The sequence below is a fragment of the Ceratotherium simum genome, chromosome 29 (assembly GCF_057802395.1).
Source record: "Ceratotherium simum simum isolate JZ-2026a chromosome 29, ASM5780239v1, whole genome shotgun sequence".
NCBI classification, from domain to species: Eukaryota; Metazoa; Chordata; class Mammalia; order Perissodactyla; family Rhinocerotidae; genus Ceratotherium; species Ceratotherium simum.
The window spans coordinates 16438061-16456300 of NC_141928.1; the positions used below are offsets into that span (position 1 = coordinate 16438061).

The 18240-nt window shown below is 44.2% G+C and overlaps 1 protein-coding gene across 3 annotated transcripts in view; it reads left to right on the plus strand.

Annotated features, from left to right (window-relative positions):
• Positions 1-18240, plus strand: part of CDK5RAP2 (CDK5 regulatory subunit associated protein 2) — a 174351-nt gene that overhangs the window by 25521 nt on the left and 130590 nt on the right. For all 3 annotated transcript variants that reach the window (XM_087419197.1, XM_087419196.1, XM_087419195.1), the window contains exons 4-7: positions 1415-1525; positions 5244-5320; positions 11003-11126; positions 13872-14026. In XM_087419197.1, the coding sequence (XP_087275323.1) occupies positions 1415-1525; positions 5244-5320; positions 11003-11126; positions 13872-14026 (467 nt within the window). The remainder of the gene's footprint in view (positions 1-1414; positions 1526-5243; positions 5321-11002; positions 11127-13871; positions 14027-18240) is intronic.

Genomic DNA, 18240 nt, shown 5'->3' on the forward strand with positions numbered 1-18240 from the left:
AGACAGCCATTATCCTGGACTAAAGTCCCTTCCTAGCCTGTGGTTCTGTCATTCTCATTATAACAGTGTTGAGGAGGGTAGTCCTTTTTTTCACGGAGCAGAGAAGCAAAGATATATGGAAGCAGAACTTGGGGGGGTGGTGGTAGGATTTTGAAAAACATTTAGCTATTTAAACATTGTAATATAAAAGTACTAGGAAGTAGCTTTATTGTATAGGCTGATGGCTGTTCTTGGAGTGAGGTTAGCCTGCTTGGAAAAGTTTGCTGGATGATCCAAACCAAAAAATCAGGTATTGTCCTTAGGCAGTGAGGTTTACTTGGCAGATCATAGTCGCTGGGGTCAGACAGAGCAGGAGACGAATCCCAGCTCTTCCACTAGTGGTGTGGTTTTTGCTCATGTGTAGTGGGGGTAATACTCTCCCAGAGTTTCAGGGTTCGAGGTATCATGTGTAAATTACCTAGCTCAGTCTTGGTTACATAGTAGGGTCTTGGTAAACATCGGTTCTATTAATCTGCTCCTTTTTCTCTCCAACTTTTTAATTTGACAAATTTTAAAGCTATGGAAAAGTTGCAAAATAGTACAACAAACAACCATATGTTCTTCATCTTGATTCATCAATTAATGTTTTGCTACGTTTGCTTTATCTCTTTTTCCTTCCTCCCCACTCATTAGAGAGTTAGTTGCAGATTCCATGATGACTCCCTTAAGTACTTTAGCATGTATCTCTTACTTAGGACATTCTCCTACAAAATCATACCTAATATAAAGTTGTTATTGAAATTCCCCCAGATATCCCCCTGTAGCTTTTTAAAAAAAATTCAAAATTCACTGTATGATTTCATTGCACTTAGTAGTCATGTCTCTATTACTTCCGTTTATTTGGAAGAGTTCCCCAACCATATTTGCCTTAAGATTGTCATTAAGACTTTTGAAGAGTCCAGGCCTGTTGTTTGGCAGAATGTCTTTCAACTAGGATTTGTCTGACTGACAACTCTTGATTAGATGCAGGTTAAAAGTTTGACGTTCTTTCCTGAATCACTTACTACTCTAGTGGTTGTATAATGGTGATTTTCTGTTCCTATTATTCTTTCTCATTTATTAACTGGATTTCTTTTGTAAAGAAGAGAGTCGCCTCTTCCTTTCCTTTTCTTTCTATCTTTACTTATTTAGTTATTATCAGTGGGCAGTCATGAATTCTTTCTTCACTCAGTCATTATTCATTCCAATGTTCATATCGTCCTAAATTTGGCTGGTGGAAACCACTTAATTCCAGATTGGTACAATTGTAGCAAAGGTGAGCTTTCTCTAGTATTTAACATTTGCCTCCATTTATAGCCTTGGAAGCTATGGGGATTAATGCAGGTACTATCCCCTAGACTTTACTTTTGATAACCCTTTTGAACTTATTTTCCAGCAAATCACTGAATTGAAAAAAGAAAACTTTAACCTAAAGCTCCGCATCTATTTTCTTGAGGAAAGAATGCAACAGGAATTTGATGGCCCCACCGAACATGTCTATAAAACTGTGAGTGTCCCACTTCCCACTGCCGTCCCTGGTGTCTTTTGTCATTTGATTAATATTTGTTCTCAGAGTTCACATGAATAGATAGAGCTGCTTTCATTTAATTTGAATTGATTATGGGGAGCATAAAGATAATAGGGTGACCGTAATATTAAGCAAAGAGATACAAGAGTAATTTTAAGGGAATCTTTCTCTCTTTTTAAAATCAGAATTCTGATTTACTACATCTCAATTGCCTTTTCTAATTATTTGTAATTTAGACAAAGGCGGTGAAATGGTGGAATATGTCTTTGGAATTGAATCCTGCTGTTAACAACTAACTTGTGTAACTCGAAGCAAGTCCCTTCAGCTCTCTGGGCTTGCTTCCAGAGTTCAGTGATAATCCCTCTGTCATAGGGTTATTTGTGTGATTAAAATGAGATGACAGATGAAAAGCCCCAGCACACAGTCAGTGCTTGACAGTTATCATCATTGTCTTATTGAGGCTTCCACTGGCAGCCCAAAGTTAGGATTGTCAGTTTTTCTGTGATAGGACTCTTCTGTATTCCTTGTGTGCTTGCTTATAACTGTCAGAAAAAAAAGTCTATTCCCATGTGAAGTCTTGACCTGGAGGTCTCTGCCTGAAAACAAAGCTTGGTTCTGAAAGTTGAAAAAAGAACTTGGCTTTCTTGAAAAAGACATGAGTACAAACAATATTTCAGTGCCCATTTCTTGGCTTTCTCCAGTAGATTAGCCCTTGGCCTGGGAATTATTCCATCTTTTCTCTTCTGAAGTTTGTACCAGTGGAAACTTTTGAAGGAGGAAAAAGAACTCTCCTTGAGTTTCAGTGGATGAACTTAAATGGATTTGTCTTGAAGATGGATTGTACTGTACTTCTGAGCCTTTTCAAGAATTGAAAATCTCCCTTGTCCCTCAAGACACAGTTTTTTTTTCCTTCAGTGTGGGGGTGGAAAGACAACGAGGATGTCCCCTTTTCTGGAAGGGCGTGGTGATGCAATCAAAATTTTAAAGCAAAACTAATAGCCTAAAACATTTTATATGTGTAAGTGTGGTTATCACGCATCTCAGAGCCTCTAGGGTGATAAGAAGCCAAAAGGTATTAATCACCTATTCTGTGTCAGGCCCTGTCCTGGGCATTTGTACATTCATCATGTTATTTTCATTTTCAAGGCAGCCCTGTGCAGTGAGATAATCCTCATCTTAGAGGAGAGGACACTGAAGCTCAGGGAAGATCAGGAACTTGCTTGATGTCATATTGCTACTATATGAGGTGGATTTTGAACCCAGGTCTGCCCATCTCATTGTGCTTTGCTGTTTCTGGTATTCTCTTCCACTGTCTGATTAGATGACCTGATTTAATTGCACTTTTATTTCAATTTAAGTTTTTTTGTGTATGTGTGTGAGGAAGATCAGCCCTGAGCTAACATCCATGCTAATCCTCCTCTTTTTGCTGAGGAAGACTGGCCCTGGGCTAACATCTGTGCCTATCTTCCTCCACCTTATGTGGGATGCCGCCACAACATGGCCTGACAAGTGATGCATCAGTGTGCGCCCGGGATCCAAACCCAGGCCGCCAGCAGCGGAGCTTGTGCACTTAACCGCTGCGCCACGGGGCTGGCCCCTCAATTTAAGTTTTTTGATAGGTGTACGTGTTCAAAATTCAAAAAGCATGGAAGGTAAACACTGAAAAGACTTCCTTCCATCCTGTCTCTTAGTTTCCTTGATCTAATCAATATTATAAATTCCTTACGCAGAGAAATTTTGTGTATATACAAGCAAGTATGTGTGTATGTGTATAAACCCCCTTTTTACATTAATGCAAGCATGTTCTGTTCTGCACCTTGCATTTTTCCTTAACAATATCTTGGAATCTTTCCTTAATAGTAGTTTAAGGTCATTCTTTTTTATAATGATATTCTATTTTATGCTTATAAGGTATCTTGGTTTTTGGTTTGGAAATTATCATCACCACATATATAAGTTTTTAGCTTGAGGTATTGGGCTTGAGAAAAATAGTCTAGTGGACATGTTAACTATCTATTCTTTTAAATTTACGAAGTTGAGGTGCCAGTTGGTTTATTAGAAAGCAAAGCAGTTAGAATCTATTTTTTCAGCTCTTACTTACTTCTCTGCCCTTCTGGGAACTGGAAAAGGAATCCTCTCTTTGAAGGGTATTTCTGCAGTTTTCACCAAACTACAGTTGAAAACATTGTGCACTGTCACTCAGTGTCCTTTATGCAAAGATCAGTTTCTTCTAGAAAAAGTTCTTCCACATAAATGACTTCTTTAGTTCCTGTTGTTTGACGGTGAAGAAAATAACACACGTTGAGCCCTGTCTCCTAGGCTCTTCTCATTCATTAGCTCATATGGTCCTCAAATCCTGCATAGAGGTGGACTTGATGTTTTTCCTTTGACACTTGAGGGATCTGAAAGGAGAAAACCTGCTTTCTCACCTCCTGGACTTGTGCTTCTAAGGATAATTACAGGCTTGCATTTCCAGTTCGTATTGGATGTTAGCATGAGGCAGGGCCTGTGTCTGCCTTGTTTACCACATGTCCTCAAAGCTTAGCTCAAGGCTTGGCCTGTCACAGGCGACTGTGAATGTCTGTGAAGTGAAGGAATGAATTGAGCATCTACTGCCTTATTACGGTTTCCTGTTGGTAAAGAGTGGAGGCAGCATTTGAACCCATGTCCTTCTGGTCCCATGACCTTTCCATTCTGGCTGACTTCTCAACTTGGGGTACTCATTCCCCCAGGGCTGCTTGGCAGAAAGGAGGGAGGCATGTTGCCTAAGATTGTAAATTTTACTGGAAATGTTATTTTTATTTAAAATAATACACATGTATTATGGAGTAGAATGTAAAATTGGCATGAATTATTAAAATAAAACAGGAGCAAGATTTCAGAGAAATCTTGGATTTACAGTAATCCTCTGCCCACTATGCATCCAGACCTCCATCTCTACTACATGAATCCGTCTAATATTCCCCCTGGGATACATTTGTGAACAGGTTTGAGAAGCCCACTGCTGCCCCACTGTCTCACATTGCAATCCGTTTGCCAAAGATTCTGTCTTTGGATTCTCACGTGAGTTATAAGCCCAAGGCCATGTGTGACTCCCTTCGTTCCACGCAGTTAAGAGGAAGACGGTTGGAGAACACTGGGGTGTCCCTTATAGGCAGCTTGCCCCGTGTACTCGTGGCTCTTTTGTGAGTACCCTGAAATCTTACACCGAAATGAGACAGGCAGTGGTGCAGCTTCCCACTTATCCATCCACATGTTTTATTTTTTTAAGCTGTAACACGTTCCCGCTGCTACAGCCACCACATGCGTGATTATAAACAACCAGAAGTAATTGCCTTGGAATGGTAAAAGCAAACTGCAGAATTGCTTGTAAATTTGCTTGGCAGAGGGCAAACAATTTTTACATCAGCCTCACTTGTCTGACATTTATGCCTCGATGTTTGAATGCTCTGGCTGTTAGAAGCTTGGAAGATTTACATAATTGTTCCAAGTCTTGAGAAATCCAGGGCTTTCTTTTGAGACCACCAGTGTTTAATAATTCCCTTTTCCCTGTGCCCTGAGGCTAATGTTGGATCTAACATCTGCCTATTATACGCGTCGTGTAGTCAGTCTGTGCTGAAAGCGGTTTCCCCAGTGTAGACGTTCGTGTGTCCTGTCTCTTACATTGTTTCTTTTCTTTCCTCATCTTGCCTGGAAGAACATCGAGCTCAAGGTGGAAGTAGAAAGTCTTAAGCGGGAGCTCCAGGAGAGAGAGCAGCTGCTCATCAAAGCCTCGTGAGTACCTGTCATCTTGTCACGAGCTAGCAGGTCGCCCAGGGGTTCTGACGGTGGAGGCCGGATGGGTCAGTGAAATAGAACTTCTAAAGTGCTTTCTAAGCCAGTTGTTCTCCAGGTGGCCTCTGAGGACCCCAAGGAGGTTTTCGTTTTTATTTAATCCTTTTTCAACAAACTTTTAAAGTAGAACATACTTGTAGGAAAATGAACATATCTTTCAGTGTACAACAGGATGAATTTTCACTAAGCAAACACACCTGTGGAGCCTCCATCCAGATCGGAAACCAGAGCGTCACCAGCCCCCCAGAAGTCCCCTTTGTGCGCCCAGAACTTACCCTTCTCCCACAGAGATAACCGCTGTGCTGACTGCGAGGATCACCGTCGCTTAGTTCTGCCTGTTGTTGGACTTGACAGAAATGGAATCATACATTCTGCATGCACCCTTTTCTGTCTGGCCTCTTTCCTCAGCAATATCTTTGTGACATCCATCCATGGTGTTAAGTATATTAGTAGCTCCTTCATTTTCATTGCTGTAAAAGCCCTAGGGGCTTGAAGGGGTCCTGAGGGACTCCTGTGGTGGGTGAGGCAGGGGGCATGGGGTGGGGCTTCTGTGGAAACACCTCATTTGTCACGGCGGCAGAGCTCCTGCTAGGTGTGGAGGGCCAGGAGCGTGGAGTCTTCCGCTCAGGGAGCAGCTGCACTGCTCTGGGCCGGGCCACGTCAGTCCTTTCATTGCCCCATGGCCAGCAGCTGGGAGCTGGACCGCTGTGGGCTTTGAATAGACTAGAGGGTCCCGGGCCCAGGCTTCTCTGAGTTATGCTGACTTTACATATATGGTATGTTCTGAAGGGGTGAATGGATGAATAAACTCGATTAACAAGTTTTTGTTGTTGTTTTGGAAGCACATCATTCTCTGGGCGGGAAGTCAAAGCTGCTTTACCAAGCCTGGAAGTCAGTAGTAGAGTTTGCTCCGTTTCATACTCGGCACCTGCCTGCTGCAGGTCTTGGCTGGGACTTGTTTTTAGCCAAGCTTGTACACGTGGATACCCAAACTCACACAGGCCGTGTGCACTGCTCAGTACCAACACACCGGGCTGAATGTCTGGGGGCTTGTGCGCATGTTTGTACGCATAGATTCCCCCGACTGCCCAGAGTAGTGGTCAAGGCCCTTTTCTGTCTGACCGGCTTTATTAATTTATTCAGAAAATATTTACTAAGCAGCTGTTGTGTGCTGCACTGGACTCGGTTCCTGGGGATGCAGTGGTGATCCAAATAGACACATGGGGTGTACATTCTAGAGGAGGTGATGGTGATAAAATACTTGGAATAATAAGTATATAAATACAAATTGGGAAAAGAGCTATGAGAAGAGTAAAGGGAGCTGTGAGAGCTTAGAGCAGCGGGAGTAGATATGTAAATATAGATATATAGCAGGGAAGGGGGCCCTGAGCAGGTAGCAGTTGAGATGACATCTGAGGAGTAAGTAGGAACTAACCGGGTGAAGGGTGGAGAAAAAGTGTTCAAGGAAAAGGGGGTGTGCGGGTCTGAGGAGATATGAGAAGTCTGGGGGGCTCGGTCTTGTTGTGCAGGGTCTTGAGGCCACACCAGAGATTTTGGTCTTTATCCTAAGATCAAATGGAAAGCAGTAGTGGGTTTTAAGCAACTGGCCAGTCAGAGTCTTGTTTTTTGAAAGGTCACTCTGGATGCTGAGTGGGGAATGTTCTGTAGCGGGAGCACGAGTGGGAGCATGGAGACCAGTTAGGAGGCTGGTCCAGTCGTTTAGGGGAGCGATTAGTGGTGGAGGTGGATGGCTGGGTTGAGAAGACACTTAGGAAGCAAAACCAACAGGACTTGGTAGTGAGTGGGAAGGGAGATGTCAAGGATGACTCCTGGGTTAGGGGTTAAGATGATGAACTCTGTTTAGGAATGTTCATGGTGACTGCACCGCTCCAACTTTCTCTACCGACTCTTGATCCCAAACGCAGTTCACAGGTCCTAACTGCTGCTGTAGCTTTGCTCTTACAGGCCTCTTCCTCGTCCCACCCCATCCCAGCCCAGATGCCTTTCCTATTGCTTGCCCTACGTAAAGGCTCCTGCTGAGTGGCTCCTGGCTGCCTGTGGCCCACATCAGTCGCTTCACAGACTTCTCTGACGTATAATGACAATCTCACATGTGCGGAGCCCTTTCCAGTTTATAAAATACTTTCACATCCATTTGCATTCTGTCGTTATCCTGAGAGTTAGGCAAATCTCAAGGAAAACCTCATTTTAGAGAGGAGGGAATTTAGGCCCGGAGAAGGGAAGGACCACGATGAGGACCACTCAGCCAGAAAGATCAGCGCTGGGATTAGAACTTGAGTCCCTGACGTCTAGTCCAGCACTAGGTTTAATATTCTTTTTTTATTTTCATGTGTGTGATTCTCATTTCTCCAACATGACTGCATGTCTTCTAAGGCCGAGCCTGTCCTGCTTTAGTGGAGTGTAGGGCCGGGGAAAGGGCAGGGCTCTGGGTTTGGCTGTGCCAATAGGTAGGTCTGTGGCCTCTGAGCCTTGGCTTCTCAGCCGTTCCTACTTTTTAGGGCCTTTGTGTGGATTACCTGCTGTAAGATGTGCAGTGTCTACCACGTATCTGCTAAATGTGCCTCTCCCTCTGCCCCTAACCGCAGCCCCCAGCAGTGTGTGTGTGGTACATACTTGTTGATGGAAAAATATCTTTGCTAATGCCCTCCACTTCCTTTTTCAGTTTTATGGTTGTTTTTTTGGCAGGCGGGAGATAACGGGACCTGTCACAGGAAGAGCCCCTGCTTTTCCTAAAGATCTATAATTAGAAGGGAATGAATCAAGAGGAAATGTTGATGGTTAAAAAGGGTAGCGAGGGTGATGTTGATAGAAGGTTCTTTCTTGCATTAGGTGGAAAGCCTGATTAGACCAGTTTCTCTGAACCTCTTCTCTCCTTAGGTCTTGCTCTCCATCTGTCTGTTGGCCCAGATTCTCTAAGGAAAGAAAGAGTAGGGGAGGGAACTAACATTTCTTGAGATCCTCTTGTGCCCCAGACCCTGTGCCTGGCACTTGACTTCGCATTTGATTTTATAACAGTTATGTGAGGCCGCAGTATTCCCATTGCGTGAAGAGGAAACTGAGGCTCAGAGGAGTGGGAGGCCTTGGCCAAGTAGGTAAGAGAGCTGGGTTGGGCTGGCTGTGGACCCCACTCTGCTTGCTGTGGAGTAAACATCTAGGTTTGCTGGCTTTCCATTGTTACCTTTATCAGTTACAATAAGGGGACATTAAAAACAAAAGCAGACATATTGTCGGGAGTAAATTTTATCTCTGCGGCTTTAAAACACAAACAAAAATAATAATTCCATTACTAGAGGAAAATTGTGCCATACTGCTGAGTATAAATTTTATTGCTATAGTAACTGTAAAATACAAAGATGATAAATGAAAAGTTGGAACATTTATTACTGGGAATATATTTTATTGGTATAACTAAAATGCAAACAAACTGAATAATACTAGTACTTGTTAAAAATTGTAGTCAGCCTCTTGACAATGTATACGATTCAGACTGTAAAACATGAAGGTTCGATCTGGGCTATTAGGAGGGAGATGGTGTATCTGCCCTTGCTGGGTGGGGTGGAGGGGTGGGCTTGGAGTAACGGAGTGAGCCATTTTCTAGAGGAGTGATAGAAATGACCAGGTCACTGTGAATTCCAGACAGTACTGATCAAGAAACGAGCTGAGGGAGTGGGGGCTGAGGACATTGCATGGTGTTAATCAGGAGGTGGCAATGGTGGCCTTAGTTCTGGCCAGCAGATGATCTATTCTCAGCTCCGACGCCAGCAGAGGGGAGAATGAGGCCTCTCACAGCATTGTGGCAGGGGCCAGCACTGCGGTGGCCTTGGGGACAGCAGGCTAGCATGCAGCACTCAGATCAGAGTGGAAAGGCACCGTGCTACAGCCACCATGTGCGTTAGCACATTAATTCTAAGAGGTAATCATCTCATTTTTCAAATGAGAAAACTGAGGTGTAAGAGGTAATTTACCCAGAGTCACGCTGAGGACACAATAGAGTAAAAATTTGGAAGCAGATCTGTTCAGCTTCAGAGCCCATGTTCTTTCCAGTTGTTCACATTGAATTCCATTAAAATGATATCATGACACTGGGGCCTTCTGAAGGCTTATTGGTGAAAGGAAACAAGATATGAATAAAGTCTTTATTTGCAGGCGATGCATATTTGAGACTTGGACAGCAAGTATGGCCCTCTTGACTTACCATTGTTCTCAGTCAGAAATTCACATGGCCTGTCCATGTGAGTGTCTGATCATGTGGCTCTTGGTTGGAGAAATTTTATATACCCCTAAAGTAGGGCATGGGAGGCTGGTGGTGAATAGATTTGTTCTGTTGCAGTTTTTCTGAGAAACCAGCTTTAGGTGGAGCCATTTCCTTTATTATTCGGCCTTCTGGAAACCTGCAATCATTTTAGAAATCTGATAAGAACGGCTCTGAGTGTATGTCTCACAAATTCGTACCCGACACTGTTTTTCTTTTGAGGAGAACCAAACCAGTGGTTCTGGTTCTGTGTCTGATTTTGGTGTGCCATCCCCACCACTGCTTGTCAGTGGAGAGAACATGCCCTGGTGCCACAGCAATGTCGACTCTGCATTTTATGTTAGAGTAACACGGAGGGTGGGCTGCTTGTGTGATCTCCCCTTCTCATGCCCTAAGTCGTAGCTAGTGCTCACACAGATTGATCGTGCCATATTTAAAATGCTTTCCTCTCCTGTTGGCAGAACATGAAGCATACAAACCCTTAATCCCTCAGATTTATTTGAGTTGCATACTGCCCCTTTGCACACTGGTTTGTCAGACCACCTCTCCACCTTCCCTACCATGGGTGGAGGTGTACTTTGTTGGAAGTTTCCTGGTGGGAAGTTTGGCAAGAGCAATCAAAAGTCTTAAGAGTGTGCTTACCCTTTGACCCAGTAATTCCTTTTCTAAGAATTGACCCTGAGGAAATCACTGGATAGTATTGATACAAGGATGCTTTTATCATAACATTGCTTATGATAGTAACAATAGCACTAATATTTATTGAATACTTTGTACCGGGCACTGTTCTCAAAGCTTTATAAATATTATTGGACAAATGTGTAAAATCACAATCTAAATGTTTTAAAATAGGGGATTGATTTAATATATTACAGTACATTTCATACAGTGAATTAATATGTGGCCTTTAAAAATGAGGTAGATTTATATTTATTGACACAAAGGATGTTTATAGTGTGTTGAGTAATAAAATCAGATCACAGATATGTACTGTATGGTTCTGTTTTTGTAGAAGATGTCTGAAAGGCTATATACTAAAATGTTAACTTAGTTATTCTGAGTGATGAGATTATAGATGATTTTTACTTTTTTTCTTGTCTGTTTATATATATGTATATATTATATATATACACACACATTTATATTTTTGAGATATAATTGACATAACATTGTGTATGTTTAAGGAGTACAGTGTTGATTTGATACATTTATATATTTCGTTATACAGATAATGATCTCAGCACAGGTCTGTGGGAGAAGTGACTAACAAATTTTCCTTGTCTCTTTGGGCCTATGGAAATCTCCATCTGTCATTCTTATGCATTTTCCACTTTTGCCTCTTTTTGCAGCAAAGCGGTTGAAAGCCTAGCTGAAGGGGGTGGATCTGAAATCCAGCGAGTGAAAGAAGATGCTCAGAAGAAGGTACAGCAGGTCGAAGATCTCCTAACCAAAAGAATATTCGTTTTAGAAAAGGCAAGTCTGGAAACCCTGAGGAAAATGTATTTCTTACAGGGGGTTAATAACGGATTGGGCAGAATTTTGTTCCTTTTTTCATAGACCATCAGAGTTTAACAGGAGCCACCCTTATTCAGCATCTCCTGGGTTCCAGCCTCATTCTAGGCACTGTACATATAGAATTTATATGCTTACACCCTGCAGACTGGCCATTATTGTCTTTATTCCTACAGGTGAGGACACTGAGGTACAGAGAGAAACACTATCTAGTCCAAGTTTAATCCTGGAGTTAAACTTATGAGTGCTGATTTTAAAGCCCATGTTCTTGCTACAAACCACTCTTTTTATTTGCTGTAGTTCCTTTATTTTACGGAAGAAGAAGCGGAGGCCCAGAGAGGGGCAGTGACTCACCTAACATTAGGAGCCAGATTTCCTGACTTGTGGGCCATTAGGTGTCCATGCAGCCCCTGTCCCCGGTATCCAGCCTCCATCCCGCCATCCCGCCGGTGTTCATGGATGCCTTGTCTTGGGGAGGCGCTGTGTGTGGCTCTTCCTTCTGCTTATTGTCAGGTGCTCCCTGTGACTGTGATGGGAGTCAGCATATATATTGGCTAATACATCCTGTCTCCTAGGTGTTAAAAAGTTTTCCTCCATATTAAGCTAGTATTAAGTAATACTAATTGCTTAATTCTTGGTCTTTGTAGTCTGTTGTTTCATCTCACTTTCTCTACCTGAAACCCTGGTTCTTCTTAGCAGATATGAGGAGAAACGTCACCAAAAAGCACTTCTGGATACAAAAAGAAAATACATCTGTGCTGTATTTTGCAGCTTATGTGGTCTTTTCCATTCATGGTGTTCACATCAGCCCTTATATCAGCCCCACCGGGGTGCGTAGCTGTTAGGTCCAAAATACAGAGGGGGAAACAGGCTCAGAGAGGGCCAGAAACTTGGTCATAAGTGGTGGAGCTGGAACTGAGAAGAGTGTTCCACGTTCACATTCTGAATTTTAGTTAAAGTAATTGTGAGACTTGTAAGAGACTTCACCTGTTGGTTCAGTCATCTTGTGTTTCCCAGTTAGTGCTCCCAGTGTTTTGGGGTACCAGCGTGACTGACAGTAATGGGTTGAATCCCTGCTTTGTCACCTTGGATACGGCACTTGCCTTCCCCGAGCCTCTGCTTCTTCATTTGTAGAGTGAGGCTGGTGATGTCCGCTGTGCATCAGTGATTGTAGTGGCAGCGGCGGGACTAACTTTGACGGAGAGCTTACTGCGTGTGAGGCGCCCTTCCCGCTTCTTACATACGTGGACTTAGGGAATCCCGTCCGTAAACCTATGAGGGAAATACTTTTATCATCCTTCCTTTAAAACAAAACAAAAACAAGAACACGACACAGGCACAGAGTGACTAAGTCACTTGGTCAAGGCCACCCTGGCAGTAAATGCCAAGGGGTCTGGCTGCAGAGCCTACATTCTAAACTGCCATGTTTCTCAGTGTGTAACTTTTTAGGGTTGGGTGAGGATCAAAGATAATGTAAATAAAGCTCCTTGCTCAAAGCCTGGCGTTGAGTAGGTGCTCAGTAAATAGGTTTTGTTGTTTGTTGTCCCAGACTGTTGGGAAATGGTTTTTCCCAGCTATCATTGATTGGGAGGCAAGCCTTGTTGGGAGACATGCTGGGGGAGGTGGGGTAGAGGGAAAGGGCAGGGAGGAGGAGCTGCCTGTGATACATCAGGCACTTCGCAGAATCTCACAGCAACTCTTTGGATGGTGGTTATTCCTGTTTTATAGATTGGGCAGCTGGGGCTCAGAGAGGTTAAGTGACTACCCAAGGTGACACCACAAATAAGTGGGAGCTGGGTTTCTTTTTGTGAGGAAGATCAGCCCTGACCTAACATCCAATGCCGATCCTCCGCTTTTTGCCAAGGAAGATTGGCCCTGGGCTACCATCCGTGCCCATCTTCCTCAGCTTTATATGGGATGCTGCCACAGCATGGCTTGACAAGTGGTGTGTCTGTGTGCGCCCGGGATCCGAACCTGCGAACACCGGGCTGCCAAAGCGGAGTACGTGCACTTAACTGCTACGCCACCGGGCCGGCCTCAGGAGCTGGCTTTTGAACCCTGTTCAGTTTGACTTTTATCTTTGTGATGTAATCAGAGACGGTTGGCATGGGTAGTTGGAGATTCACGTCTATTCCCAGCTCACTTTCTGGGGCACCAGGGCCCTTTTCCTTAACACAGACACTGTCTACATGATTTAGATAATTTCATGGGCTTCTGTGAGCTCTCAGGAAGAACATAGAGTTTTTCACCACCTAAATCACCTGGGAGATATAGAAAATGTACTTTAGAATTGTATAGTCATTATCTAAAAAAAATCACAGGGAGGGGCCGGTGGGGTGTGGGATGAATTTGTATGGAGATGATGGTGACTCTTTGGAATTTATGTATGTTTAGGTATTGAAAGGTGCATTTCTCCTTGGTCTCATTGAAGTTGTAAATATTGATCTGATTTTTTAAAACCAGAAATACAGTTCTTGTAGAGTTGGGTCTTTTCCATTGGAAATGCCTATTCCTCTTCAGGATACAAGAGGGAAAAATGGCTGGCACATGTATTTATTACTGATTCTCCCCATGTATAGTACAATTCAGGGAGGGGAAATGTGCTGGAGAAAAAGTCATAAATATTTATATTTTAATCCAATTTCCTTTCAAAATGTTCCCAATTGTATTGAAAAATTGCATCAAATGCATTTAATTTAACTCTAGGATGTGAAAGCCGCCCAAGCAGAACTGGAAAAGGCCTTTGCAGGGACGGAAACGGAGAAGGCGCTTCGGCTGAGCTTGGAGAACAAGCTTTCAGAGATGATGAAGATACACAAGGGAGACTTGGAGGCAGCTCTGGTCCTGGAAGAGAAAGACAGGTCTGGCTCTTGTCTCTGTGACACTCTAACATTCATTTATCTGGCAGCATGGGGAAAGAACTGTTCCCTTCCTTCTCTTCTCCCCTTGTTTCCCACAGGACTTGAGTGACTTACCTGAACATATCCAACACAGTAAGAAAACTAGGGATAAAGTCAGGGTGAGGGAAAAGGGATAGGGGAATGTTATGAGGACAGAGGTAAGTTAGTAAATAGAAATTCATGCTGAAAAGTTCTACTCAGATACTAAATTTAGCATTCTGTTTTGGCTGTAAGCTTTCTGGTAGCCAAAGGAAAAAGGGAAAAATGATCTTGGTGGACATAAGATTTACATTGTTCACAAGAATAAAACAAACTAGTAACTCAGGAGAAGCCCAGTTTTACTTGGTGTTGTCAGAGAGAAATTTCTCTTGTGGGTCTTCCCGAAGGGTACAGTAAGTGACTATATCCCAAGAAATACTAGTGAGTTTTGTGTGACCTGTTTTCCATCAGATCTTTGCATGTAGGCTGAAGGCCCAGCTTAGTGCAGTTCAAGGGACCAAAACAATATAGACCAAGTATAGAGTGCTTCGATGGTCCAGGAATAAAATGTGTGCCATTTAGTCCAGAGAAATGGATGGACCATATGGCCTTTAGGCAATCTTGAATGCTCATCGTGTCTTGCAACCAAACTTTTGATCAAGACTGGTTAGGAGAGAGTTGAGGTTTTATTCTTTACCAGGAACCTTACATTTTGATATTCTTGCCTTGCTTTGTCGGTTACCAGGTGGAGGGTTGAGTTAACTAAATATAAGTGAAACTTCTGGTTAACCTGTGACCTATCCATTGAAGAGCCAATGCCAAGCTTGTTTGGGATTGGACAGAAATTGTTCTAAAGCAAACGGTCTACTTACCTGCGTCCTTAGATAGAGGATACTGACTGCAGCTCCTTTTTCTCAGTCGCTCAGTGTCCCCCTGCTTGCCGGACCTGCCGTGTTGTTGAGGTGGTTGTGCCCAGTTGCCCTGGCTCCACAATTGCTGTTTGCTTTTATTTCTGTCTCAGTACCACCTTTTGAGATAAGCCTGCTGCTTGTTTTCACTGTGGGTTGGGAGATGAGGTGAGCAAACGTTTTAGGGCTGTCTATAAAAGAGGAGTGAATAAACGCTGAGGGAGAGCCCGTGGTCTCCGTTCATTCAGTGCCCAGCTTCAGCATTTGGGGGAGCTAGCATTTATTTGATGCTCTGCAACCTTTTCTTAGCTTTGCTCTGGAAAACTGAAGATTTGGGATTAATCTCAGGATGAGTTAGGAAACTTGAGTTCTCTATGAGATGTGGGACCTCAGTGCTGAGTGAATGAGTGTTTTTCTTGATTACGTGGCTAGGAAAAGAAACCTCCCTGGACGTGTGCCTTTTTACTGAGCCTTCCCTTCCGAGTACCAGCCTTTCCAGACACCATCCACCGAGAGGTGGGGTCTGGAGCCACTAGACTGCAAGAAATGATGGGATCTGGAACCTTTTCCCACACGGATCATTTCTACCTTGCCTTTTCTCTCTCTCAACTGATGAGTGGTAAAGCCCTTAGAAGGCTTATGGGTTTGTCTTTCCTGGGGGAACTGCAGGTCCCCAGCAGTTAAACTGGGAGTAGGGGGCCCAAGGAATAGACTAGAATGTGTGGGGCAGCCACCAAAGAAGAAAAGACAGGCAGAATCTTGGCGTCTGTGACGGGTTTGGGAGGGGCTGGGGTGGGTTTGGAAGAGGTCTTAGGAGAGAGCTGATGGGAAAGGCCCTGCAGGGTCCCAGCAGATGCTCAGCAGTTAATTCATTGGTTCTATTGGATCAACAAATAGTTCCTGAGCATCTTCTACTTAACACAGCGTTGATCAGAATATAGGAGTGAGTGGTACAGACTGTGTCTCTCTCTTAAGGAAACTCATTGTCAGAATTTAAGCTCATTATCTAGCTTGCTGGAAGGAGTGGAGGGCAGGAATAGAGATAAGGGCTAGATGGAATAAGTGCTTGGTCAACATAACCTATTTATCAAACTCAGTTTAGAGGGATTAGGAAAGCCTTCCTACAGGAAGTACTAGGATAAGGAGGAATTACCTGGGGGAAGAAAAGGTGTTCCAGGCATTGGGAACCATATGTACGTGTGAAAGTCCAGAGACCAGAGTGCACACAGCACGATCAAGGAACTGAAAGAGGTACAGCAATGTGGAGTGACCTGTTCTGGAAGGGAGATGGGAAGAGATGAGCAGAGGGAAGCTGGAGCAGATCCTGTGGGCCTTGTTGAAGAGTTTGGGTTTTGTCCTCAGGGCATGTGAGAAGCCACTGAAGAGTTAAGGGTGGGAGTGGAGGTGACAATATCAGATTTAAATTTAGAGAGAACCCTGTGGAGGGTGGATTGCCTGTGGGGCTTACTGATGAGGTTGGTCCTCAGGCTGATGGAGAACTCCAGACGAGACCATGGTGATGAGGACTGAGGTGACAGAACTAGGGATGGAGAAGAACAGGTAGAGATAGTTAAAAGGTAGGATTGACATGGATGGCTTGAAGGGCTTGATGGCTCATGGATTTGGGGGTGAGGGAAAAGGCTGCGGAGAACCCCTCACCCAGGTTTTGAGCATGAGCAGCTGTGGGATGGTACTGTAGTCTGCTGAGTTTGTGGGAAAAAGGGAGAAAGAGGAGATGTTTTTGGGTGGAGGGGGTGGGAAGAAGAGCTTTTAGCTGAGAATGCTGGGTTGAGGGATTTTGGGTATCCAAGAGGAGACTCCAGGAGGGGCTTGAGTATATGGATTAAGGCTTGAATTAAAGGAGATACAGATTCATTGTTAACCAGCTACTAAGCATGCGTGGCCTTGGGTTGGGTGCCAGGAATGCAGAGATGAACACTGTCTTCCTTAGATGGAGCTCCCAGTGTAGGGGAGGGGACAGATGTAAGGAACAACAAGTCATGATTGGTGCTAGAGGTAAGTTCAGCTTCTGGGCTGTGACAGAAGCATGGGAGTGACCAGCTTTGCTTGGAAGTGGGGCGAGGAAAGCTTATCAGAGGAGGAGTGCTGGGAGTTAGGGTGAGGATGCCTTCCCTGCCAAGGGATCAGCACATGTAAAGGTGTGGAGCCTGGTACATTTCAGGGTAACCACAGAGGAAGGTGGGCCCTGTTCACATATGCTGCAGAAGCTTGGCTTCTCATCTTTGGAAGTGGGAGTTTGGGAAGGGTTAATGCTTATTGAGTACTTACTGTGGTCCAGGCGGTGGGGTCTCCATGGATGTGGGGTCAGGTCAGGGCTTTGCTAAGGGCTGCATCTTCCTGCGGTTTCCCATAAGTCTTGCTGGATAGGCGTAGAAACCTGACTTGGCAGTTCTGTGAATGCATCTGTCTCTCGGGGCAGACCTATCTCAGCCACACTCCCAGAGATCAGTGCAGCTGCCAGATGCCAGCTCTGGATTTCTGCTTGCTCGGAGTGTGGCCCTCTCTGTGGTGGAGCTAGGATCAGTGTGTTCCCTCTCTGAAGGCAGGCCTGCGGAGGAAGCTAAATTGAGATCAGAAGGTGAGTTACTAAGCGCAGAATTGGAACAGGGCTTCCCAGTCATGCCTTGGTGAGATGGATCCAGATCTGTCACATGGATTGACCCGCCGTTGGGCAGGCCCTCACTGGCGTGGGCACTGCCGTTGTCTTTCTGGGCTCTCACAACCCTTTTCAAAGGTACATGCTTTACCTACTTGATTTCCTTCAGTCTGGCCTTAGAGCTAAACTGTCTCTTTCAGGCAGTGACATTGGGGAGCCCTTCAGGTCAAACATGGCCAACAGATAGGTTTTATTTGGCCTACACAGTGCTTTTAAAGTTTGAATTAATTGCTAATATTTAAAAAAGTCTAATTTCACGTAAAAGTCTGGGTTTCCAGCCTCTTTTGAAAACCTGGAAGATGTGGCAGGACTGGGCCATGGTCTTGCTGGGTTGAGGCTGCTCCCGTAGATGGGCCTGGTGCTTCAGCTTGGCCACAGTCCCCACAGGCTGCCCCACTCATCTCCATCCCTGTCTGGAACTTGCTAAAACAAATCAGTTTTATTGAAGTGTAGGTTACATACAACACAATGCATCCATTTTAAGGGTACAGTTTGGTGACCTTTTACCTCTCCAATTGATTATGTGATGATTTCAGAGTTGAACCCCTCGAGGGAAATCTTACTCCTCTTTCCAAGTTTTGGGGGACATTGCACTGGTGCTGCCTGGTACC